The 26,795-nt window shown below is 43.2% G+C and overlaps 1 protein-coding gene across 18 annotated transcripts in view; it reads left to right on the top strand.

Annotated features, from left to right (window-relative positions):
• TANC2 (tetratricopeptide repeat, ankyrin repeat and coiled-coil containing 2) overlaps nucleotides 1-26,795 on the top strand; it is a 159,720-nt gene that overhangs the window by 37,635 nt on the left and 95,290 nt on the right. For 7 of the 18 annotated variants that reach the window (XM_086864244.1, XM_086864246.1, XM_086864243.1 and 4 more), the window contains 2 exons: nucleotides 8,312-8,383; nucleotides 12,352-12,531. In XM_086864244.1, coding sequence (XP_086720370.1) covers nucleotides 8,312-8,383; nucleotides 12,352-12,531 — 252 coding nt within the window. Of the gene's footprint in view, nucleotides 1-4,192; nucleotides 4,277-8,311; nucleotides 8,384-12,351; nucleotides 12,532-19,351; nucleotides 19,453-26,795 lie in introns of those variants that run through there. The other 11 variants (XM_086864250.1, XM_086864249.1, XM_086864252.1 and 8 more) reach the window with 5 other exon arrangements.

Genomic DNA, 26,795 nt, shown 5'->3' with positions numbered 1-26,795 from the left:
TTATCTGATTTATATGATCGAGTCATCCCTTTACTCTTCTTTTTTAAAGTATTCCTTGACGTTGTTCATGGTGAAATGCTCTAATCATTGAGGTGCCAACACTGTTTTATTCAGAGGCATAAAAAGCAGTGGAAAGTATTCTTGGTGGTGTTTCTGCCTTGTTCATTTAGAAGTTGAAGTTTTGAACTGCATCTATTCTTTTAATTAACGTGTTCCATGAACAAAACTTGTTTCAAAGTTTACAGCAATGCTGTGTTATTATTTAAAGACACCTAGAAAAGCTTCAGGAGATCCCAGTGCTAAAATATAAGGAAAGATAGAATTCTGGGTATCTAAATATCACAGTTGCCTTAGTCCTCTGTGGTGATCCTAGTGGCTGATAGATGATCCTGAGTTTGGAACTGTCTTCTGAAAGCTACCCTGCAGATTAAAAGCCTACTCCCACCTTATAAGAGAATATCCATCTCTCTCTCTCTCTCTTTCCTTCTTTTCTTCTCTCCTTCTTCTCTCCTTCTCTCCTTCTTCTCTCCTTTCTCTTCTCATGAAGTTAAATGAAGCAAGAACTTTATGTCACTGTGTGAGTCCAAGACACATCCCTGTCCTTCCGCGAGGCTGTTTGTCCATGTTGTTGCCCTTTGTACAACCAACACCATTTGCCTCTTTCCTTGACATACTCAGAGAGCAGATCATCCCTTCAAATAGATGGGAAGTGGTGAAAATAGAACTTATTTTCTGAAGCAGCTCAGAGGAGCTGTGCTCTGGGTTCCTGCCCCTTCGGCCCTGCCCTGGAAAGGCTGGGACAGGGGAAGGGCAGGAGCTGCACCTGGAAGCACTTCAAGGAAATTAGGGCTCAGGGAGACAAAAATCAAATGAAACTGACGCCAGTTCCTAAGTACATAATGACAGTGAATCAGGCCTTTATATAATAATTTGCTTATTAATTCAGGCCAATTTTCTGAATTTTCTTTCTGTCTTCCTAAGACAAGTGTTTCCCACACAAAGTGTCACAGCACGGTCATGTTCAGTTGCAGAAAGGTACCATCTACTGACTCTGAGCTTTTGGTTCTGTATTTCTAAACCCGCATTTTAAAAAAACATGGGTGTCTCATTTAGTCATTGGTCAAGCTTAAGCTAAAAGAGTAATTTTCATTTTGGTAACAAATTGATCAAGTTTTTATTTGGGATAAATAAATGCTTTGGGTGTTGGCCATTTAAAAAGAAGTATTTAAAAGTCCACAATCTCACTTGCCCACGTTGCCTGGAAGTTGTGGCTGCCCCATCCCTGGACGTATTCAATGGCAGGCCGGAAGGAATCTGAACAAATTGGTCAAGTGGAAGGTGTCCCTGGCAGGGAGTGGAATGGGATGAACTTTTAGGTCCCTTCCATGACAAACTAATTATGAATCTATAGCTTTATTCCTGAAATTAATGTCTGTAACAGGTGAATGGCTCCCTCTGGTTTCTGGGTTATTGGAAGAAATCGCATTTTTTAAATTTTGTGGGTTGTTTCCAGCAAGTCTGCGTCAGAATTGTAATTAAGGTGACTGTGGACGTTAACTTTCTCTATTGATGTCCTTATTCTTACTAAGTACTCTTACTAAGTATGAGCAAAATACTCATATTTAGCAATTTACCAGCGCATTCTTGATATAAAATCTCATGATCTAACTATTGTGCTTTCCTTGTTCATATAGAATTTAATGTATTTTACTCCACAGAGCTGTGGCACACTTGCCAAGGTGAGCTGTGATGGAAACACTGCCCAAGTATGGAGGCCAGAGGCTTTTATAACTTAGAAACATTTTTAGTAGAAAATTAGTAACTAAAGGCTGAATTGTGTGTTCTGGCTGTGAACTTCTTAGCTGAGCAGAGCAGATGGATGTGCCCTGTGGAGAGTTCAGAGGGCATCTCTGAGCAGGAGACACCCAGTGACAACATTGATAGGCTTGTTGGTACTAACCTGTGGGCTCGTTGATGGCATTTGTTTTTGCCTAATGTGACGTGGGAAGCTCCTTTTTGTCTCTCAGTCCAGTGGTCTGTATTTTAGTTACACAGTTATGGTGGTTTTAAAATTAATGAATGAAATACAGTGTATCATGTGTAAATATTATTAGCAACACAGTTTTTTATTCCATATATTTTTGTAATGAAGTCATCTTTTGGCCTCTGACCACTGGGTTGTTTGGGGTTTTTTTTTTGCTTTTGGTTTGTTGTTTCTTGGGGTTTTTTTCTATGGATTTTCCATGTTACTAAGCCTTATGCGGAGCTAATAGAGGATATGCCATAAGAAGACAATGGACCTTTGCATTTTGAAGTCCATTTATCATTGAATTGCAGAGTGGTTTGGGTTGGGAAGAGACCTTAAAGCCCATCCAGTGCCACCCCATGCCATGGGCAGGGACACCTCCCACTGCCCAGGCTGCTCCAAGCCCCAGTGTCCAGCCTGGCCTTGGACACTTGCAGGGATCCAGGGGCAGCCCCAGCTGCTCTGTGCAGTCTGTTAGGAAGTGTGTCTGTTGTCATGCACAGTCCCAGCAAGTGACAATGCTCTGATCCTAAAGAGAGGAAGTTTTTGCCATAAAAATGTAGCAGGAGGAGGTGGAGGAAAATAGTGCCAGCTTTTGGAAGGTGCTGAGTTATTTTAGCATCACATTCGCTGATGATTCCCTGGATCTGTGTTAGAGCTGCCTCAATAAACCAGACAAATCCATAATTCCTCTACCCAAATGACTTTCCTCGAAGACAGAGGAACTAGGACGATAAATGGATGGACTTCAGTATGTTTATAAATTGCCAAAGCCTCTTAAGCCAAATTGCTACTTGTACCAGCCACAGCGTGGCCACAGGACCTGAGCAGTGCTGGGTGCTTGAGAGGCACCTCAGTTACTATGTCCAGTTCTGGGCCCCTCATGGCAAGACATTGCAGGGCTGGAGCATGTCCAGGGAAGGAAATGGAGCTGGGGGAGGCTCTGGAGCCCGAGGAGCGGCTGAGGGAGCTGGGAAAGAGGCACAGCCTGGAGAGAAGGAGGCTCAGGAGGGCCCTTTTGGCTCTGCACAATTCCCTGGGAGGGACAGCCAGGGAGGGGCTCGGGCTCTGCTCTCAGGGAAAACAGGTACAGGAGGAGAAGGAATGGCCTCAGGCTGGGCCAGGGAAGGCTCAGGTTAAACATCAGCAGGAATTTCTTCACAGGAAGGGTTATCAAACATTGGCAGGAGCTGCCCAGGGTGCTGGAGGTGTCCAAGGAACAACGAGGTGGCACTCAGTGCTCTGGGCTGGGGACAAGGTGGGCATCGGGCACAGGTTGGACTTGCTGATCTTGGAGGTCTTTCCCAACCTTAATGATTCTGTGCTAAGGGATTCAACATGTTGGAAAGTGATTGGGGAGCTGGATTTTCATGATACGGTGTTTAATAACCCAGGTCTGTACTATAGTTCCATCAGTAAAAATATTCCACCCTCAACACCCACAAACATTCCTGCATCCCTCCCCTGCACCCTGATACTCCCACCAGGGAGTTGTTTCCATGGGGGTAGATGTTTTATTCTGTTAGTAATTTAATGCAGTTCTCTAAAATTTTTAATTATCATAATAATTCGTATCATATTGATTTTAATCATAACACTGCAATAATGCTATTTCTAACCATAACACCGACTTTTACCACAATACTAGTTTTATAGAAACAACAGCGACAATAATAATAATAATTTTATAATAGAATTAATTATAGCATAATAAGAATTTGTGATGGTGGTGCATATTGTTTTCTGAGGCAGAAAAATACAAACTAAATAATCAGGAAGGACTTTTGATTAAAATAATTGTTTTCAGTACGAGACTGGGCTCCCTCTTCTCTCCTACTCTGGCTGGGGAACACTTTTCCCCTTTCCAGGCACAGCTCATCCGGAGAGAGCAGTGGGAAGATCATGTGGCACGTGTCATTTTTTACCAGGCTGGAATTTATCAGGAATGCTGAGAACAAGATTTGCAACTCCCTCTCCTATGCTGGCATCGCTGCGGCGGGTTCCAGGGTTGGACTCAGTACCGGCACCTGCGGCAGCAGTGCTGGCAGCTCCAGGATCCTCGTGGTGGGCTCTAGCCCCTGGAGCTGTTTGATTTATTTATTTTGAGGATTTTTTTTCCCTATTTTGGGAGCACAATGGCAGTTAGGAGCCTCAACTCCAGACGCTGTGCCGTGCACACAGGGATGCTTCCGCAGGGATGCTGGGCTGGGCTGGAATCGGATCTGTCCCTAACAGCTTGACTGGCTTTGTGTGAGTCTTCCTCCTTTTCCAGATACCATTTTGATACGATTTTGATGGATTTAAACTATTGATTTATAGCTCTTACAGTGGAGTGTGCAACTGCCAGTTGCTGTTAGAGCAGCAGCACATCCAATGCAGTCGGTTCCTGCCGCAGATTCCCCAGCATGCGTGGAAGCAGCCTCACCCACCCTTGGATTCTTTTGCCTTAAAAATTGCTTTGTCAGATCAGAGATCTTGAGAGATGTTTAGTCATGGTGTGAATTTTAAGAGCCTTTTAATTAAATAGGAAGCCGGAAATGTTGGGCTGCTGGCATTTGATTTTGTATGAAGCTTGTTATGTTTGCCTTTAATGAGAAGACCTGGCAGGAGGTGCTGACAGAGGTGATGCCAGAGGTGCTGTGGGATTTACTGACATGAGATGTGCTGGTGCAGATGTATCTGGCTCCTGTTTGGAGCCCCCTCATACTAATTGTGGTGCTTTGTGCAGGGCATTTGTTTAGGAATGCTGAAGCCTTGAGATTTTCTTTCCCTGTCAGAACAGTCAGTTCAAGGAATCACGTTGTGTGTGTTGGGGAGGATTTGTTATGTCATTGCTTTAAATGGAGGACTGGTGGAATGGGGATGGGGAGAGGAGAGGAAGCAGCAGTGCTTCTCAGACCTGGCTACAGCAGGAGAGGCTGCTCTGCTGATCCTGTGACTAATCACGATCTTTGAGATCCCTTAATCCCTTTTATGTTTTTGAGAGAAAGAGTTAATAGCCATGACTGTTTACTTTGTTCTTGCCACAGGATCAGGCACTCAGAACCCTTGTCGGGTTTCTGACCTGTGTCCAGCATCCCAGATGGACAGATGCTGGACACTGATAAGACAGCAGCTTTCAAAAACTAAAATAACGTGTAAGAGTTAATGGAAAGATGTAAGAGTTAATGTAGGGATTTTCTTAACACTGAGATTTTTTTAAAAGATCACAAAAATTTTTCTCCCTTTCATAGTGAGAGATGCAAGAGAATATGAATTACTGAGTCAATATTTACTGTATTATTCACTTCCCTTGTGGCATTTGACTGTTTTCTCTTTTGCATGAGAACTTCTGTAAAGCTCCTTAAATGGGTTCATCTCAGTCTGTGCTGATCTTTATTTTAAATTAACACAGATAGCTGTGTTCTCTAGCAATGATTTCACAACTGATTTATTTCTGGTGACCTCTTTTAGCTGTTGCATTGAAGGATTTGTCAATAACTTTGGTGTTTCACCACACGGGCAATCGTTACAGCAACTGGGTTGATTGAACTTCAGAAGTGATACTGTCCGCAGATGTTGTCTGAATAGTAGGTCGTGTCTATAAACAATGGCTAATGCTAAAGCAAATACTAACAGCTACCTAAAATCATGCATAAATAAAATAACTAGGAATGTTGTTGTGAAGACAGAGTCCTGATGCGCACACAGAGGTGGATGTAGATACAAGCACTTGGAAGCTCAAAAAATGTGAGAATTAATATTCCCTTAGAAACAGCAATCTCCTCTTTTTTGAGTGTGCAGTGAGATAACTTCATAATTATGTGTGGTATTGTTCCCTGCTAACCTTGCCCCTCCACTGCCAGGAGCAGATTGTGCTCAACATTTTGATTTGTAGTGAAGAGACAAAGAATGAACTAGTTCAGTTATTCAGCTCTTAACTGTGGCTGTTCCTTTCCATCCTTGGTTTCCCCCAAGCTCCACCTTTGCTGCAGCCATATCAAGTGCAGCAGTGGTTGTGTGCTGACTGAAGATTTGATATCTGCTGAGTCATCTGGTTTATTTTTTCCTTTCTCACCCTAATTGCATTTTGGAAATTAATTTACCGTGAGCTTTCTTTCCCCCTTAATATGGTGCATAACTTGCAGGATGATCCATCCCAGACTCTCAACTCCTCTTCCCCTTCTCCAGCCCAGGGGCTTTGGCGGCCTCTTGTCACCATTTTGTGTCCCACCCTTGAGTGTTGGAACATTCTGGGGAGCAGGACCCCTCATCTGCTGCCCCCAGGCCCTCCCTTGGCCGTGGCTTGTTCTCAAGGCGGGGTTTGATACACCTAGGTAACTACAGCAGAGGTGTTGTCTTTCCACATGATCAAGGAGATTGATTGATAGAATGAGAGATCTCCGGATGGGTTGGGTTGGAAGGAACCTTAAAGTTCATCCAGTTCCACCCACCGACCCCCATGTAGCTTGGTGTCAAACAGTTGCAAGGGTGATGAAACTTTCAGGGAGGGAGATTGTCTTTTGCTGATGATCACGTGTCTTGGGATAAATACAGGGATTTATTCCTGATTTTAATACTGGGACCTTTTTGTCTTTTGAAATGTTTAGTCTTTATAATTATCTTGCATTTGGATTTATGTTCACAGCTCAAAAGGGTTTTTGTTTTATCTATGACTTAGAGGTTGTCTGTGGGGGCTCATAGCCAGGGGCCATTAGGGATGATGATGATAATGATATCCTTGTGCACAGTCATGGCCAAACCAACACTGGGTGTTACTAGCAAAAATGCAGCCAGGGCTCTTTAATGCTGTTGACTGTAGGAAGGTTCAGCACAGCTAGTTCCAAGCAGGCGTCTCCGGGCTAATAAAAGCTCCTATTGACATATCCCAGTTGTAGTTGTATTTGCAGTGTGACATCCTTCTGGCAACCAGAATGCAAAAGGGAACTGGGCAAGTGTTGTGGTCTGTGGTGTCCTTGGCAACTGGCTTATCAGGAAGGGTGCAGCTCATTTAAAATCAGGATTCTGGGCTGCTGTAGCCAGATGACCTTCACATGCAACTGCTGTGTCAGCAGTGAAGGATGCAAAGGTGACAGAAATGGCCTGGCTGGCTTCTGTTCAAGGTGCCTGAGCATTACTTCAGGAAAACTGAAAGCTGGGAGCATTTCAGCAAGGGAAGAGGGAACAGAAGACCCTTCCTGGCCTGGGCTGTGGTTCCTCTCTTTCTAAGGTTGGGGGTAGACTGAAATTTTTAGTTCCCATTTTTGTTCTGCTCCTCTGCTGCAATTCACAACTTCCCATCCAGAAGCCAGACACAGCTCACATGTAGCAGGAGTTGATAAAGTTAAATTACGGCATAACAGGCCCCTCCAGCCAATAACCTTTATAGAGCTACACAGTGATACAAATATATCAAAATGCAGTTGCTTTTAGTATCATCAGAACACATCAATGCTAAATTGACTATTGAGTTTTTGAACAGCTATTTAAGAATTCAGTTATTTCAAAACTATTCTTAATGATTTTAAAAGCTTTGCCTTCCCCTGCCATAGGGGGTAAGAACTGCTAAAACACAGCCTGCATTTGAAATCCCTGGGTTTGTTTTTTCCCAGTCTGCAGAGCTGAGCTTCTTTTTGCTCTCAGCTGCCAGAGACTACATGTGCTCAAGCGTCTATATTGATGGGTGTATCTATTCTTTCTAATCTGGTCAGTTGATCAATGAAGAGCAGCCTGTAATTAATTGTATAATATTGTACACAATGTCCCACTCTGCATTTTACCCAGATGGATTTGGGATTTGTTAACTGTAGCTGCTTTCCTAAACAGTTTCAAGAGGATGTAATAAGGAGTTGTGTTCTTCCCAGCCTTGCTGGTTTTCAGCAGACAAATAATTTTAAAGGGACACCATTTAAAATTCCATATTTCAAATACTTTTTTTTTTTTTTTCCTGGATCTCTTTATTCCAATGCTTAGTATTTTTATGCTTTGGCGTAACAGTCCAAAGTGAAGGAACTCTTTGAAGATGCACAATTTGGTTTTTATCTCATTCAGCTCTCTGTGGGATCAATAGGAGCAAGTATAACCTTCCTTCTATCCCGAGGACCTCATGGATTTCATTGCAGTGAGCTGGGGCAAATGTGGAAGGAGCAGCAGAGTCAAGCAGCAATTTCTCCAGTATCAGTCTGCCAGAGGGACCTTTTGTCCTGCTGTTCCTTCCGAGATAGGTGATGGGACTCAAGGAAAAGTTGCATCTGCCTGACCTGTCCACTATGATGTTCTACTTGTGCTGTTTTGGTTCTCATGCAGATGGAGGGAACGAGGAGCCACCAGACCGAAGACAGGCAAGTGTAGACTCCCGTCAGAGCCGAGCTGGGCAAGGTAAAACCTGAGTGTTGTTCTGCCTCGGACACTTGTCTCATTTATTCACTTTTGATACCTCCCACGTGTTGTGTTTCTTGCCAGACTGTGTGACCTGACAGACTTTGTCCCCATCATTATTACCCAAACTGAGATTCACAAATCTTTTTCAGTGGATTTTGAGTGGCTGAAGGAGTTTAATCTAATACCTGGTGCAGCACATGTGCAGCATGATGTCTCCGTAATGCAGCCAGAGGCACAGAGGGTTCTGCTGTTGGAGCTGGTGATGCTGGAATTCTTCAGCACATACCAGCCCAAACCAGCATTCAGTTTCCAGGTTTCTACATGCCTTCCCCCTGATGTCAAAGGGGGAACTTGTCAGGTTCACCATAACCAGGTTATCCTTCCCCAAGCCCTGGGATGCAATGGAGCAGAACCTGTGTGTACCTGTCTGGGGGCTGAACAGCCCCACATTATGTCTACTTTGGTTTGTTTCATCTCACAGGAAAATCACAAAAGGTCCAAGGAAGGAAGTACAAAAACCAGGGTTTATATTCTTTAAATAACAATCCAACAGACTCTTTTGTTGAGTATCTGTCTCTTCAGAGTAGGTTTAGTGGCTGGTTAAAACCACACAGAGCCCTATAATGGGCATTTCTGTCCCTGACAGCAGCAGGTCTTAGATTTGTGCTGGCTTATGTGTCCTTTGAAGCAGCTTTACTTAGTTTTAAGCATTTTCTTATTTGTGAGGGTTGTGAAAATGCTGTATTCTCACACAGCTTTGAGACTGAATCGAATTTTTTGGAAGTAGGGCTCTAGTAGGTTCTATATGCATTAGCTTACTCTCTCTTTGGGATTGCAGCAATCATTTTTCTTTCATTTAGGCTCAGGCCTGTTGTTGTCATGGTGTCCTAATGACTTATTGTGGGGATGTTTTCTCCAGAGTATTGTCCTTTTTTGGCAGTATTCCAGTGTTGCCTGGGTGAGATGATTTTGAGTGATTGAACTGATCAAAATTGGGGGGATCAGAATTGGTAGTTAAAACCCTGAAGCTGTGAAGTGTCAATTGCTCTCTTCACATAGGATCTTTCAATTATTGTATTTAAATTTATTGTTTTAAAGTAGAGTTAAAGTAAAATTAGGAAGGAACCATGTAATTTATCACTGTACAGTATCCCATGGCAGGTTGCACACAAGGTGCAGTGCTTTGATGTTCAGAGAGAGTGACCGTTTTTTCCCACTCTGAGCGCAAAAGTTGTTGTTGCTGTGTAACTGTGTGCTAGAGGCTGAGCTTTGCTCTTCTGTGGGAACCTGGCATGTGTTTGGCTTGTGTCTAATGGCTTCTTGTCATGGGGCAGAGCAGCTCAGATGCAGCTGCTGCTGGGAGCTACCTGAACGCATTCTATTCTCTCAAGTTCCTTTTAAACCCATCTAATCTGGATCTCTGCTGCTATAGGAAAGACATGTGTTTTGGGATTTTTTTTTGCAAATCCTTGCCCAAGAATCACCAATCTGTACCTCTTCACTTTGATGACTGCGACTGAAGGAACTGAAGTAACCAGCAAGAAGTTGCAGTGTGAGAGGGAATAAAAAGGGAACAGTTAAAAAAGCTTCCAAGTTCTTGGAGCAACAAAGTTCTGAGCTAAATATTTCCATTTGAATCATTCAATGCAATTCTAGAGGCAGGCTTTCTGCAGCATGGAAGGAGAAGTCTCTGTGCTCAGTAGAAGCATTATCTCTGACTTTTCCCAGCTCTGTGTCCATCTTGAAATCTGACTGCACATGATAATGGGTTTTTTCATGATGGTGGGTTAAGGAAATTTATTAACCTTTGTTAAAGCATCCAGCTGAAATGGGGCAGTTGCCTTCCTGCTGTCTGACCTTCCTCATTACCATGTGTGATTCCCGAGTATCTTCAAAGCTTCATCAACAGGACAAGTGGAAACAGCTGTAAGTTGTGCCAGGGGAGGTTTAGGTTGGAGGTTTTGGTTAGGTTGGTTAAGGAAAATGTTTTTCATTGAAAGAATTGTCAAGCCATGGAACAGACTGGCCAGGGCTGTGGTGGAGTCACCATCCTAGGAAGTGTTCCAAAAACATGTGGATGTGACACTTCAGGACATGGTTTAGTGGTGAACATAGTGGTTATGCTGGGTTGACGGTTGGACTTAATGATCTTAAAGGTCTTTTCCTACCTGAATGATTCTGTGATAATCATGTAAAACTCCAAGAAATAGTTTATTAGGTCAAATATGCACTTTACAGTAACATTTCATTTAAATATATTATATAAGCAAACTGTTAAAGTTCCAGTTCAGCTATCAATGAGCCCTAATTCCAGTATTTGATAAGCCAAATATTCTTTCTCATCAAAACAAATTTCAGACCGTTTCAGGGGTTTTGTTTGTGTGTTTATTTACTCTGCCAAGGAGGAGAGAGAAATTTTGATATGTGTGAAATGAAGGTAGTACCTTATGGATGTTTTGTGAGTTCACTGTTTTATTGTAAAGCACTTGAATTTTAAGAGGAAAAACTTTGCCAACCTATAATTACTTTTATTTCTATACAAGATACTGCCCTTGATTTTAAGTAGATTGATCAAAGACATTGGGAACTTACACCAAAATAACCAGTGAAATGCACGTAGACTTGTCTTTCACAGACTTTAAGCTGCAGGAGATGCCCATGACTTATAGTTCCCTAAAAGTTAGCCTGAGGCAATTGAAATTATTTTTAAGAATAAAACCTGTCGGTGTTTTTTTCATTCATGGTGCCAAATGTATTTTAAAAACCCATCATGAGTTGGCTTTTGTAATGCTAGTTTTGGCAGCGGTGGTGGTTTGTCTCCCCTGACACTCTCTGTGTCCCTGTGCCCTGTCCAGGCTGGCAGAGTCTGCAGAGAGCTCACGGTAGCTGGTGAGTGATGAGCAAGGAGAGATTGAGTGGTGTTTTGAACTGTCAAAACCAGTGTAGGTGTGAAGGGTGTCAGTGCTTATTTGGCTTTCTTGTAAAGAGCAACACAAAACTGCTGAGAGACATTCCTGAATGCTGGCACCAGGAATGGATGAATTTTCGCCACCGGTGCTGCAGCCTCCTAGAACCCTTCAGGATCTGGTCCAAGATTTTGACAGTTATTTCAACATGTTTTTTCTGCCAATCTTCAGCAATATGTTGGGTTGTTCACATTGTACTTTCGGTATTGGGAATACAGCTCCTCGTCCATTGTTTCCTCTGAAGTACCATGCATTTGAGGCTCGTACCCTTCTGTCTTATGCCTACTCTTGTCCATCTCCCTTTCTGTCCAGCAAACATTTTCTCTTTTAAACACACTCTCACAGGCTGCTGAGAACAGCACAGCTATCCATTGGAAATCCAGTGAGGAATGTCTTTTTGGAGGGAAAACATCAGCACGCAATAAGAGCTAAAATCCATCTTGTAACAGTGTGACACAAGTCCTGCCTTCTCACATTATTGAAATATTAATGAAAAGTTAATGATAACAGGTTGGGTTGGTTTTGCATGTGAATTATTAGTTGTCTGGGTTAGGTTGTTCATCTTACTGACAAGAGTGGAGATCTAGGTGTCCTTGACCCCAAAGTTTCCATTATCTGCAGTTAATAGGAAGAACCTTACGGCTCCCGACTCTTGCTGATCTGAAGCACCTTCCCTTCACTGTTTATTAATACTGATTACAATTAGCAACGAGTCCTTCTACTGTTCTGTCTTCACTTGTTCTCAAGCTATTCCATGTATTCCATCGTGGAAATGGATGGGGGATGTGACCCCCACACGGACTTTGTGCATCTCTCAGGAGAGTTGGATGCTCTTTCAAATTTCTTCAAGGGATGTGTCATGAGTGTGCAAAGGGAACAAGCAGTTGGCAAGTCAGCTCTGTGCAGAGCTCCCTTCAGCCAGCCCTTTTGGAATGATGGAAGCAGGATTCCTTCCCTTGTATTCTAACTAATTAATTTTTATTTTCCTCTTTCCATCAGGCACCTCCACAGAGAACGACTGTGCTTTTGAACCTGACTACGCTATTCCGCCACTCCCAGTGACCGAAGGTATGCAGCACATTCGGATAATGGAGGGCATGTCCCGCTCCCTTCCATCCTCCCCCTTACTCACACATCAGTCTATCAGTGTTCGGCTCCAACCTGTGAAGAAGTTAACTGGTAAGGACTTATATAAAGTTCACTGGGGCTTTTAAGGTCCGTTGGTGCAAAAATCTGTAAGAAAAAGCTTTGAACAGTTTCTGTATCAAAGTCATTCCCTTGTTTATTACAGCATCTGCTTCAGTCAAACCCGGGGATGGATTGGATTTTTGTGTTGAGAGAGAAATCTTTCTTTGCTGAAAAATGTCTCTCTGGTTTACAAATACTCTCTAGTTTTTGAGAAATTTCTATCAGAGTGTGTTTTAGTTCCACTTTGTATTGCTGTTTCTGCGCAGTGGCAGCATTACAGTGATTTTGAAGAAGTTAATGCTTAAATTTTGAATGTTGAGAGGCCATCTGAGAAATTACAAACTTCCGTAGCAAAATTATTTGGTTCATGCATATTTTTAGATACTGCTTTGTTTATCTAACCTGTCAGGACGGTGGTATGAATACACAGAGATGGTGCAGTAGTGTGGTTTTCAAAAGCACATCCATATAAAAGCCTGGAAAAAAGTAATTTTACTGGTAGCAGTTTTTGAGAAATTTGTTTCTTGCCTAAAATCTGACCCCCTCTCTGTGCCCAGCTTTATGGTCAGCCAAGGTCTTGTGCTTGTTCTGAGGGAAACTTCCAAAAAGAGTTTCTACCAAATATAATCTGATCTATGTGTACAAAAGAGAGCTTTACTCTACTTGGTGCCCTTTGTTGCCTCTGCCCTGTGGTGAAAAGAGAACTTGGAAGGGGTAGGGGGGAGAGATTCTGAGTTGTGACAGAGTCACGATTCCACGATTGGGCAGGGCTGCTCTTTGGAGCATATCACTAGTTCCTCAAAAGCCCTGGAATTGCAGCAGTAGCTGTTGCAGGTGGTAATTTAAAGAGAAGGATGGGGATTCCTACAAACCTCAGAGGTTGGGAGCTCTCTGGAGCCTGTGCTAAGAGCCACACTGCAGGTGTTCACCCAGTGAAAATGCATATTCCTCTGTCAGTGTGGTTGTGAAATGAAATGCCACGGAATCTAGACCTGAACAGGTTGGGCAGGAGCCAGGATGTCAGTAAAATACTGATAATTGTTGTTACACGGAAGCAGGGGAAGAAATGTGTAGGCTTCCAGTTTTGTTCAGAGGTTTGTTTTGGGGCTGCACAAAACTCTTGGAAGTGGATTGGGGATGTGACTACATCTGTTTTGTCACGACCTTGCATACTTTGCCTTCTCGGTCTGCTTTAAAAATCCTGTTCCAGCTGGACCTAGTCCCATACATCAGTCAAACCCCTGCTTGTGCTTTGCACGTCCTTGTCTCGACGACTCCAGTGACGCTCCCAATACACTTAGAATTAGGGATGTGTTTCCATGCACTGATGAAGGAGATTTTTTTTAATTATTAGTTTAATTTACTGTTGATACTGTAAAATGAAGGTGTTTATTTTGCATCCTCCTGAAATCATGGTAGGAATTTGTTTACTTTCATTAAGGTGACATGGAAAGGAGCTGGAAGAGCAGTGCTTCTGCTCTTTGCAATTCACAGTATTTATCACATTTCCTCAACTATTCCTTGTTGTCCGTCTTTTAGTACTAATCTGAGAGATTTAAAAAGGGAAAATACCCCTCAGTGGCAGAAAAAATCATTAAAGTGTGCAATATCCTGAGCTTGAAGGGACCCACAGGGATCATCCAGTCCGGCCCCTGGCCCTGCACAGACCCCCAGCAATCCCACCCTGCCTGGGAGCAGCAGCCAAATGCAGCTGGAGCTCCAGCAGCCTTGGGGCCGTGCCCATTCCCTGGGGAGCCTGGGCAGTGCCAGCACCCTCTGGGGGAAGAACCTTTCCCTAAATCCAGCCTGAGCCTGCCCTGGCCCAGCTCCAGCCGTTCCTTCAGGTGAGAGAAGGTGGCTGTGGAATGAATGACCATTTACTATATGAGCAAATAAGACACTGGGATACTGTTTTTTTTTGGGGATATTGACTGGCAAAAAGTTGGTAAAGAAGCTCCTGATTTTAATTCTTTAGTAAACTACCGTGTTCTATAAAACAAAGACAAATTGGTGTTAATACTAGGTTTGTGAAGACAGCTTCACAGCCTTTTGCTATTTTTTGATGTATTTCTGCCCAGTTTCACCCAATAACCCTCTCTGATTTTACAGAAGCCTTGTAAATGCTGTCACAGCACACTGAAAACCTGGCAGAACTGATACATGACCTGAATCAAAAATCTGTGACTGTGGGAGCTTTTACATAAAACCAAGGCACCAGGAGCTGGACAGTGAGTGGCCAGAGAGGTTTTACCAGCACTTGCTGGCTGTGAAGGTCCTTGTGGGTCCCTTCCTATTCAGAATATTTATTCCATGTTTCTATAATTCTGTGATGATTTCCTCCTGTGCTCTGTCTCATTCCACTGTCCGGTGGCTAATCATACACAGTAACAGCAGAGATTTCTGTTGGAAAAGGGATGAAGGTGATTTTGGAAAATTTGAGTTAGAATCTTTTGTCCAACTGGCAGTTGCCACATGGATTTTTAAAACTGACCTTCAGAGCATGGAAGGTTGTTGAGAAATTATCCAAATGTCAGGGTTTTTCATGCTCTTTGCTTCACACAGATGTTTGTATGAGACTACCCTATCTATTCCTGTCATAATTCTGTATCTGCAGAGCGGTTGGTGAGCGGATGGGACCCTCACCTTTATGGGACATAAAAATCTTATTCCTTAAATTTTATGGGTTTTTTACTAAAAATGTATATCCTAGGACCATTTAGTAGATACTCAGAGCAGCCTTCTAGTATCTGAAGGAGCCTACAAGGAATCCAAAAAGGGACTTTCTGTTTGGAACCGGAGTGACAGGACAAGGGGAAATGGGTTCAGTCTGCAAGAGGGGAGATTGAGGTTGGATATATGGAAGAAATTCCTGGCTGTTCGGGTGGACAGGCCCTGGCACAGGTGCCCAGAGTAGCTGTGGCTGCCCCTGGATCCCTGGAGTGTCCCAGGCCAGGTTGGACAGGACTCTGATCAGCCTGGGAGAGTGGAAGGTGTCCCTGCCATGGCAGGGGGATGGGCTTTAATGTCTTTTCCAACCCAAACCATTCCTTAATTCTATGATAATATAATCTTTTAATGTTCTTAATCTGTCTAGTTTGTAACCAAGACAGCTTTTCATCCACAGAAAAGTTAAAATGTCCATATTTGGTAAAAAGCCTCAGGAACGCATTCCACAGAGTGAGTTTTCTACCCAGAGGAACTAAGGTCACTCACTCACATGTTGGTATCTGGGTTTGCTGGGTATGAAGACTTGGCTGGATTCAGAGGCTGATAAATATTCCACATGCGTGCAGTTTCCACTCTGCTGAGTAGACTGGTGATTAAGAAAAATTAAGATCATTGTGGCTCTAAGGGGTGAAGTAATAGTCAGCATAAGTAATAAGCTCTCCCCCTCTTGCCTGTGTCACCTCTTGTTTAGCACTGGCTGAAAACATACTTAAATCAGCATGTTCAACCTCAGTTTGTGTTATTTAATTTTTTTTATAATCGTGAAATTACATTTGCATTTATCGTAATCGTGAAAATCATGTGAAAAATAATGTAATACAGAGAAAGAAAACTCCCCACCTTCCCAGCCCAGGATGAGTAATGGAAGACACCATTTTGGTTTGTCTCTGCAATAAAATTAGCACTTAAAAGTTACTGTGCTTGCTGCACAAACACCAACTGCTGTTGAAACAATGGGCTTAAATACTGTACTGTACATTAGGAATATGTTATTGCTGACTCAAAGCCGTAAGTGTGATGAAAATAATGCAGGTGCTCTGTATACCTGCCTTGAGGACAGCAGTACTTTTCAGAAGGGTGCTTAGGAATGAATGTATGTAAGTGCTTTTGGGAATCGGTGCCAAAAATACATGCATTAGGTTAATAAAGGAGATACTGGGCTGAAAGACTCAGCTGATGATGTTTTATTCCACTCCTATGGAACCCACCATGTGCAGAGGCTTTGCACAAAGCCCTGTGCTGCATCCCACTCCTCCTCCTCCTCCTCCTCCTCCTCCTCCTCCTCCTCCTCCTCCTCCTCCTCCTCCTCCTCCTCAGGAATGAGTGTTCATTTACATATTGTGCATTTATATGTGCAGGGATAATTTTATTCATCACTGTACTTGGCTGTTGCTATTTTTTCTACTGAATGACAGATTGCAAGCATTGGGATTCTCTCAGAAAGAGCACGTGTGTGAATGCCTATGAAGAGAGTGATATGGGGAGAAGATTAGCAAGACATTTAGGAAAAAAAATGTGTTTTTTTAACAAAAACCTGGCCTAGATGTTTCAGTTTGGATTTTCAGAGGCCTGATTCCTGCTGTATCTAGTCTGAATTAGCTGCTTCAGTGTCTTCAAAGACATGGGCCTGGGGGACTGGTTTCACTGCAGATCCTCTCTTTGAGAGCATTCCTCCCTTGTGTTTGGGGAATGTGGGAACTTTCCCTAAGAATAAAATTCATATTAATCAGTAGGACTATTCCTATAAATCAGTGGGTTCAGACAGTTAATAGCAGCCTCATTCCTAAAGAAAATGTGTATTTTTTCACTAGATCCTTCAGAGATGGTGAGAGCAGGGCTGAGCAGGATGGAGACTTGCCCTTCCCAGTGGTGCCAGTAAGGACCCACCACCGTGGGTCTCAACACCCTCCAGGTCCATCTGGGCTGGGATCCTCACACACAACATTCCCTGTACCACCATCACCCATGTCATTTGTAGTGCTGGCATCTTGTTTTCTTCCATCCCTCATGGGCTACTCTTGCATCTCTTGGGAGTAGCCACGAGGAGTGTCACATCTCCCTTCTCTGTATCCTCAGCAAATGGTTCGGTATTCTTTGATGTTAACTGTAATTGTGGGACTAAAAAGCTTAAATTTCTTTACTTGAAAACTTTATTGTTTCTTGTTTAGCGGTGATAAACCCAGATTAATAATTTCAGCCCCCAGGACCGCTTGTTCTCTCCAAATTTTTGTACCTGCTCAGCTGGGTGTGAGCATGAGAGATGACGAGGCACAGCTTCAGGGGTGGGAGTGCTGGGAGGAAGCTGTCAGTGCTGGCACATGTGGGAAGGGGTGAAGTCACTACTCCTGGAAGTGCTCAAAAAATATGTGGCTCTGGCACTTAACTACACCGTTTAGTGTGGAATGTGATGGTGTTGCAGGGATGATGGTTGGATTTGATCATCTTCAAGGTCTTTTCCAGCCATAACGACGATTATGTGATGTGAGCATGGTGAGGCCCTAGCACAAGTTCCTAAGGCAGCTGAGGCTGCCCCTGGATCCGTGGAAGTGTCCAAGGCCGGGCTGGACGGGGCTTGGAGCAACCTGGTCTAGTGGAAGGTTACCCTGCCCATGGGCATGGCAGTGGCAACTGGATGATCTTCAATGTCCCTTCCAACCCAGGCCATTCTGGGATTCTGTGTTTAAAAATGAAATAAATCATCAATGGGAAGGATTTTTGATTGTTGAAGTTTCAGTTGCTGAGCCCTGGCTCCAGCACTGCAGTGCTCTGGTTGTGCTGGGTGCAACAGTGGCTGTTCTCTCCCTCACTGTGTATTGTCTGTTTGGGCACATGGATTAAGTGAAAAGCACTTACATGTTTTATACCAGGTAATGGTTCTGGTAAATAATGTGTTTTTCTCCAGTGTTGCACATGGAATACAAATTTGGCCTTGCTCATAGCTTGTGATGGCAGGTGTGTGTGAGTTGGCTTTCTCTGCTCTGCTGTACCTGAAGATGCTTTGCGTGCTCTGCCAGCCTCCCTTGCCCAGCAATGCCTGGGTTATGGGTTAATTTGGGAATGTTCTGTCTCTGGGAGGCCTGGAAGGATCTGTGTTGGTGTCAGTGCCACTCAGCCACCTGATGGTGCTGTAGTTTGGCTCATCTCATCCTTGCTCTGTAAGGACAGAGCTTCTCACCTGTTTGGGGCTGCCCACACCTGGGGGGGGTACTCTGTTTTCACAGATGTTAGTTTGGGTCCTTATTAGTGTCCAGCCATTTCCCTTAATAATTTCAAGTATTTCAATTCCAGTTATTTGCACACACTGCAGAATCATGATGTTTTGGTGCAGTTCTCCCAACACAAATGTGTCTGAGCTGGATGTGATCCTGTCAGAAATTTGTGCCGTCTGCTCATTGTGAACAATGAAACCTGTTCCCAGCCAAGGGGGTGCTGCAGCTTTAAAGCGTCTTAGGGCTTACAGCCATTTAGTATAAATTGTTCCCAGAATCCATGTCACAGCTCCTTATATGGTGCTGCCTTTTTTTCCTTTTCCTCTTAGTTGCCATGACAACAGCAGCACTGCACCATTCATCGGCTCTGGTCCTGGGCTGCATCACCAGCCCGCCAGCTTACTCCAAAATGTTCGGGAGACCATCCATGAATCGGTCACTCTGGTCTCCTGATCCATTATTTCCCAGTTCTTTCAGCAGTTTGCTCTAGGAAAAGAGCAAATTAGGCTGCGCCACAGAAAGAAACTGTAAAAATCCTTCCTTTTCTCCCCAAGGGAGGCGTAGAGGCTACATTTGCTGCAACGATCTGGTAGGAATTAAAGCATCTCTATAGCACTGGGAGACTTGATGAAGACGGAAGGCTGTGTGTCCTTAAACTTCTCTGGAATCCTCCTGGAGCCTGCTTCCTGGCACCCAGAGGATGTGCAGGTGATGCTTGTAGGGGCAGCAGGCACCGCAGGGAGACGGTGCTTGTGATTCTGGGAACAGAACTTGACATCAGCAGCAGGAGGTGTCACCTGTAACATCACCCTGATGTGGGGAGCAGCAGGATGGAGCCAGCGCTAGGGAGAGGGAGGGATCAGAGGAGGATCTGTGCCAGAGTGCTCTCCAGGCAGCGGTACCCCTGAATTCCCAGACCGACCGACTGCGCTGTTGGGCTGCATGTGCAGGGAATGGCGAGAGCAAGCAAAGCCCTGTGAGTATTTGGACAATGTGTTGTGCATGGTCTTTGATTGGGATTGTGTTTGGCATTCTTCAGCCTCCTGTGGCTGCAGAAAATAAACGTACAATAAAGGATTCTGGAGCTCCTAGTTGGTAAGGAAGCCATTACTAGGAGGGAGTCAGTGTCAGATAGAGTGATGATGCTGGTGGTTGTCTTTTACTTGTTGCAATAGTTTTACATAATCTGCGTTTGTCACCTCCTTGCTCAGATGTGAAGAATTTCTCATACAAAACGTAAAATGTGCAATGAAAAAATTTGATTTCCAAGCATTGCTGAAATAGAACTGCTGAGGAGTGAGTTGAAAATGCTACAGACACCAAGACGTTTGTTTTCAAAATATTAGAACAATGGGATTCAGATAATGTTCCGAAATGACCACAAATTCGAGTGGATTATAAAATCCCTTTTTTGCTAAGGGAAGTAAATATTTGCTTTTTACTGAAAGAGTGAGCATCTAGAAATGAAAGTAAATAAACAATCATTACCAAGGTAGAATTTGAGGAAAAGGTGTTGAAGTGCATGATGCTCATGTTGAATCTAATTTTTGAAAGATATTATGCTTAAAATTTTTGGTGTCAGGGAGACTTTGTTCCTTTTAAAGTATTTTTATACCATGGTGTTTGCAGTAGGCTTACATTTCTTTTCATTGAATTCTCTGTCATGCTGTCAGCATGACACTGATCTGAAATTCCTGTGTCCTGTGTAGGAGTGGAGGCCCACCCTGTGTCTCAGAATGCATAGCAGTGCCATAGCAGTTACCTGGAAAGTGCCATTAGATTTGGGGGGTTCCAGATGTATACTTTATTTTTTCTGGGCAGAATGAATTTTCCATTGATGTTTCCGTGATGCCTTGCAATCTCCGTCCGCCTAGAAGTTTCATGAGTAGAAAACCTGTGTTTTGTCAGAATTACTGAGTTGGCCCCTTTTTAAAAATGACCTAAAATACACACAACATTTCATTGTTGTTTGGGCATATGGATTTTCAGTCCTGTTTTACGCTCTTAATGTGGTAAACCTGATGTCTCAGGAAAATTTCTTAATGGAAAGGGAGGTCAGGCACTGGAAGGAGCTGCTCAGGTTGGTGGTGGAGTCCCCATCCCTGGAGGTGTCCAAGGATTAACTGGATGTGGCACTCAGTGCTCTGGGCTGGTGATTCTGGGATTCTGTCTCCATCAGTGAAACCTGCTGGAGAAGGAGAATCATCATTCAGTTACAATAACATATGCTGAGTATTTTTTTCCTGGTATGTCAGTTCTAACTGACATTTTTGTGATTCTTCATCAGTTATTTTGGGACCTGTGATTAGTTTTCACAGGCACATACTCAAATGGAAACCATTTGGGCTTACAGAGATGAAACAGGTGGATGAATGTACTCACAAGATGGACTTTTATCTCTATTAAACCAACATAACTCTTCATGTGAAATGGGAAAATTTCTGATATAAATGTTTTGGAGCGCCAAAACTACCCCTGAAATTTATGCAGATAAATTTTTGTGTCTGTTTGTAATTTGGAATTAAACCAGATCTTGTGTTGAAGGGTTTTTGTTTGTTGGAGACGTGTAAAATTCATGATGTTTCTGCATTAATTTCAGGATTGTTTGGATGTAGCTTTTATTTTCTTAAATAAAGGGAAGGGGAAAACTGGCATGTAATATTTACTGGCTTTTGAAAGACACCAGTTCTATAGCATGGATTTTCCTCAGTGCTGTTTTCAAGACAAGCCCTGTCCATCTTGTTTTGACACCCAACTGTCTTTCATATTGACAGAGCTGAAATTGCAGTAGAAATTCGCAGAAAATCCCATGTTTTCTCCTTGATGCTGGTGTGAGGTTGTTGCAGAACCTTTAGAATTTGCTCTTCCCAAGGATGTTTTTATTTGCATGAAGGCTGTTGGACTGCTCAGCCTTGCAGAGGATGTGGTAAACATGTCATCACAGCACTGAAGCTGGGAAAAGGTGATAATAGCTCTGCATTTCAGATAATTGTGTAGATGCTTAAATAGGGGGAGAACCCCAAAAATTTCTCTAGTGTAGATAGTGTTTAAAAGGCAAAAAAATTGCCTTGAAACTCCACAAGTTTTCAGAGGCTCAGACAAATAAATTGTCCTTATTTCACATTGGGGCTGCACAAAATGGAGCATCTGTCACGATTACACTTCTGGTGTGTGAGAATTTTTAATTTTTAGACATAGCTAAGAGGTTTCTATAGCAAGAGGAGGTGGTGTAGAAAACCTCCTGTGGAGTTAAATCAGGCCATCACTCTTCCCTTGGCTACATCGTTCCTCCTCCTCCTGGAATGTGCCTTCAGAGGTGTCCTGTGCACTTGACAGCAGAAAGGCATTCACAGGATACTTTCATGTGGAATAAGCCCTTGCATCCTCCTGAGTTGCTTGTTTTCTAAGGAAAAGCCGTCATCTCCAGCTGGGCATGTTCTCTGGTCCTCTCCTACTTCTGTCACAACCTGTTTTGGAAACTTCTTCCTGTGTGAAGAGGGAATGACCACACAGGCGTGTTGGGTTGGGTCATTTGCCCAAAGATTGAGCATTACTTTTGCAGAAGTTAATTTCTGATGTGATTTCTACCTGGCTGGCTCTAACCATGCAGGAAGCCTTGATCGGGTTCAATTAAGCTCATGGTCTTATCGCCAAGCTTGGGGTGATGCCATGCATGAGACATTCCAGCACAACATGACCAGGATCATGGTGGGATCATTGCAGAGCCACATGCTAAGTTTTCATCACAGATCCCCTGACCGATGCTCAAACCAGACCGGATACTGAGGATTGAGCCGATCTTTGGCTCTGGACCATTGCTTTGGGTCTTTTCTTTCCTTGCTCTGTGGTGATTTTCCTGGAGTAGCTGTTAATGCTCAGTAATTCCTAGATAGCTAGGAGCTAGATAAATCTCCTAGATTCCTAGATAAAGGAGCTACAAGAAAGAGGTAGAGGGAGTTTTTACAAGGGCTTGTGGTGGCAGGATAAGGGGGAGTGGCTTTAAACTGACAGAGGGCATGTTTAGATTGGATATTAGGAAGAAATTCTCTGCCCTGTGAGGGTGGTCAGGCCCTGGCACAGGGTGCCCAGGGAAGCCGTGGCTGCCCCATCCCTGGCAGTGTTCAAGGCCAGACTGGATGGGGCTTGGAGCAGCCTGGGACAGTGGAAGGTGTCCCTGCCCATGGCAGGGCTGGGACTGGATGAGCTTTAGAGTCCCCGAACCAAAACAGTTTAGTGATTCTGTGAGATATTGCTGTTTTAAGCTTATTTGGAGTTCTATCAGAGATGTCTTTGCCCCAACCTCCAAGCTGTATTCCAGTATACTTTGGGACCTGCTGTTGCCAAAAACCTTCACCAATGATTCTTGCACCTAAAAATATGCAATAGTGTAATCTATCCCTCTTCCATGTGCTTCACTAAGAAATAGCATATTGTTTGTTACCAAAATATGATGCTTAATTCATTTCCAAGTACATAGTGTGTATACATTTCTAAACAACCAGCTTTCTTATTCCAGCAGCAGCAGCTTTTTTAATTGGCAGAATCCCCCTCTAAGCACCCGCTTTGTTGAGCTGCAGCTGATGGCCTGAGGTTTTTATGCTGCAGGTGAAGATGGGAATTTTTTTGTGTCAACAGGGAAGAAACATCCTACAACTAAATGAAGTGAGAAAACAAATTAACCCAAATTGGTTTGAAATACTGCTTTCACCAAAGGAAAAAAAGAATCCCCATTTTGAATATTTGGTTCAATATCTCAGTATTCATTTCATCAAATATTTAGGGTCCTGACACATGCCGTGTCTTGACTGAATGTCACGTATCTGACAGAACCCACAGGTCTGGACTGTCTGTCATGGTCTGAACCCTGATTTTTAAAGGACTTCTGTGGCTTGTTTGTAGCTCTGTGTGTGACACCACTGCAGATTGCACTGAGCCTGGTCCCTCACCAGGTGCTCCTTTAGGTCTCGATAGTGAATTATTCTTCAGGATTTTTTAAACACCCAGTTATAATTTCCTAATCCTCTTTCTCCATCCCCCTAGTTAGAAAAGATGCTTTTGGACTAGTGTCCCAAATCAGCCTGGTTATACAGGCAAGAGGCATGGCAAAGGGAAACAAAGATATTCTGGAAGATTGGAACGTTCCTAAAACCATTTTTGGTGGGTTTTTTTGGTTTTTTTGTTTGTTTCTTTTTTGTTTGTTTGTTTTTTTGTGTTTTTTTTTGTTGTTCCACACAAGAGAAATAAACAATAATAATGTGAGGAAGGGGAGTTGAGGGTGCAAGGAGGAACCGAGGCAGATGAGAGCTGGGGTGCGACAATGCTCTGTGGCCAGTTTTGAAACAAGTGTGTCTTGCAGGATTGCCTTTGCAAAACACAGCCCACTCTGGAGCTCCCAGACAGGCACCTTTATGTCTTATACTTCCATTGCAGTGTTCTGCTCCAGAGTTTCTGTGGTGTGGAGGAAAACGCCTCTGCAGTGGAAGGAGGAGCAGCCACCATGCCTGGGGTCTCCAGCAGTGCTTCACTGTCAGAATTGGATTGAGTGTTGCTCTTGGATTGCAGGCTGATTTTTAATTTCTTTATTTCTTCTTCCCTGATTTAAAAAGTGTGTATATAATGGAGCTTGATTCTTAGGCACAGAGAGTCACCTGTGGCTATATTTTGTAAGCCCAGATAGCCACCACATGTGATGAGACCTGCGGATGGTGTTCCATAGAGCCATCGGGGGCCCTTTGGTTGTGGATGTTTGCAGGTTGTGGAAGGATTAAACTTGAAATTTCTGTAAGCATTTTCTCTGCAGAGATGAAAGCAGGATTAGGACAATACAGGTTTTATCCCTGTTATGCTTTTCTTTTTATCTTCTCAGCTATGGAAGTGAGTAGGTGTAAGTGAGAAAGTGGTTTGTAGAAGTGAAAGTCACCATGTGGGTGTGTTTCTGTCAATAAATGGTCCTGGCCCTGTTGCGTGTCATGGCTGTTGCTCTTCCAGCTTGGAAAGGGGCCCTGAGAGTGCTGCCTTCCTGTTATATACGCTTTACAGGACTAGACCTGGTCCTGGGACATTGGCACTGTCACAGGATTTGTATGCACCAAAGCCTCAGAGAGGTTTTGGGTCTTAAATCCCCTCATGATGAGGAGCATGGCACTCCCTTGTCAGTGACAGTCTGCTTCAACCATCTGTCTTCACACAAATAATCACATGAACATCAGATATTTCAATTAAATCCTTGAGGCATGCTATGTGTCCTTGTCCCTGCTCCTCTGTGGAAAGAAATGATCATGAGCAGTCATCACTCCTCAAAGCTGAAAGTTCTAGCAGCTCTTTTAATTTTGCAAGGAAATGAAGAATTGGAAAAGCAAATGAATTACTGAAAACTACAGGTGGCTGAATTAGCAATTTTCTTAGGTAAAACCCACCTTGAAAATGCAGCATAATGCAGTTTTTCAAGTGTTAACAAACAAGTTCAGCCAATTCAGTCTTGTGCCTTGCCAGATAAGCAGCTTCATTTTAAGGACAGAATATTCTGTGAAGCTGCTATCAGCAGAGCAGTAGGGATCCTAAATCCAGTTTCATATGAATGGAACAGTTTTGCATATGTGTCAATGTAATTACAGCTCGGTGGTATCAACTAACCCAACTAAATTAGTTTTAGCATAGCAAAATCTAAGTGACTTGCACAGAAATAAAATTACCTTATCTATTCTTAATATCTTGCCTTTATTTTAAAATATCAGGCTTTTTATTTATATTGGCTTGTAGTGGTGTAGTCCTGGTCATAAACAGTAGTTTATATAGTGAACAGGGTCCAGTCTCTCACATGCTCTACCTTGGGATTACTTGGGCTGTGAACAGTTGGATATTTTACAATTTACTCTTCTCTCTTTTATGGTTACAATATCTTGGTTCGATCGTAAGGAAATGGTGGGAGAAGGAATGAGATTTTGTTTACGTGCAGCTTAGGCTTACGTGCTGCTGGACTTTGCCCTGCCACTCCTGTTCTAATTTAATTTGCCGGTATAATTTGGTACCTACCTTTGGTCATTCTTGGCTGCTTGTAAAATATTTCAGCAGTGCTTTTGCGGAGGTGTGTAGAGTGAATAATTAATTTTTGTTATTCTTTCTCATTTTCTTTCCAAACCCCTAATGCAGGTTTTATTTTTTTACTGCTCTAATTATGGAGAATGTGGGTACAGGCACTGCAAAGACAAGATGGCAGAGCTTTGTCTGGGATGGCAGCGAAGGTAGAGCAGGTCATAAAAGCAAACTGGGACGAGCATGAAGAGCAGAGGGTGGTCAAGGGTGCTGAATTACTTCTCTGCTGGATAACTGCTCGTTTATAACTCACATAACACCAGGCAGCTGGCAGGTGGTGGTTGTGGCATCAAGTGCTAAAAAGAGCCTGGAGGGTGCTCTGGGAAGCTGCAGACCTGCTGGCCTGGTGTGTATGTGGAACATGTTAATAGGAGGTTTGAAGGGCAGAATTAATCACAGCATCACAGAATGGTTTGGATTGGAAATGACTTTAAAAATAGGGTTTTTTAAGTGCAAAGTCTGAAACCTGAAAACTGACTGCAACAGAAATTTATTGCTTGTTATCATAACAAGATGACTTAGAAAGCTGGAGCAGGTGGTGCTGCCTTCCTTTCTCTGCTTTCATCTTCCTCATCTCATGCACAGGGTTCTACCTTGAGTCACATATGAGGAATTTCTGTTGAAACAGGCAATTGTAAAAGGCTTCAGAAGACGTTGAAAAGAAGAATATTTGATGGTGAATGACATGGAGAAGTGTACAGTGTGCCCACAGCATCAAGGACTTGATAAGTTTGGATGGAAAGGTGAAAGTCCCATCTCCTCCTCCTGCCATGTCTGTATATTAATTAACATAGGAACTTCTTTCTCCTCAGAGCTATCCCCTATGTGGACAATGACTTGTTGGCACCCCACACTGGAAAAAAGCCTTACCTAGAAGGGAAACGAGGGCTTTTTTTTTATTTCTGGGATCAATAATAGGAGCAACTTTCTTCCTGAGGCTTGCCAGAGTATTCCAGGGAGCATCTGCTCAGGAGATTGACAGTGGGATGCTCCAAAACTAAACCCTGCAGGCTGAGCTGGGGGAGGGCACTTTGCTGGCCAGTGTCTCCAGCAGTGGTAAGTTTGATAGAAGAATCAGTGTTCCGTTGCTCTGAATGCCACAAAATTGTTTATAATAATAAGCAAAATGGAAATCAAGCTGAATTCCTTTTGGAAGCACAAACTAGTATTTTAGGAGGAATTATTTTCTCTCTGAATATATGAAGGTATTGTAAGCATCATTGTATT

This window comes from Cyanistes caeruleus, chromosome 27 (assembly GCF_971803275.1).
Source record: "Cyanistes caeruleus chromosome 27, bCyaCae1.hap1.1, whole genome shotgun sequence".
Classification (NCBI taxonomy): domain Eukaryota; kingdom Metazoa; phylum Chordata; class Aves; order Passeriformes; family Paridae; genus Cyanistes; species Cyanistes caeruleus.
The sequence above is the reverse complement of the archived record's forward strand: the minus strand, read 5'-3'. Positions and strand labels throughout refer to the sequence as shown.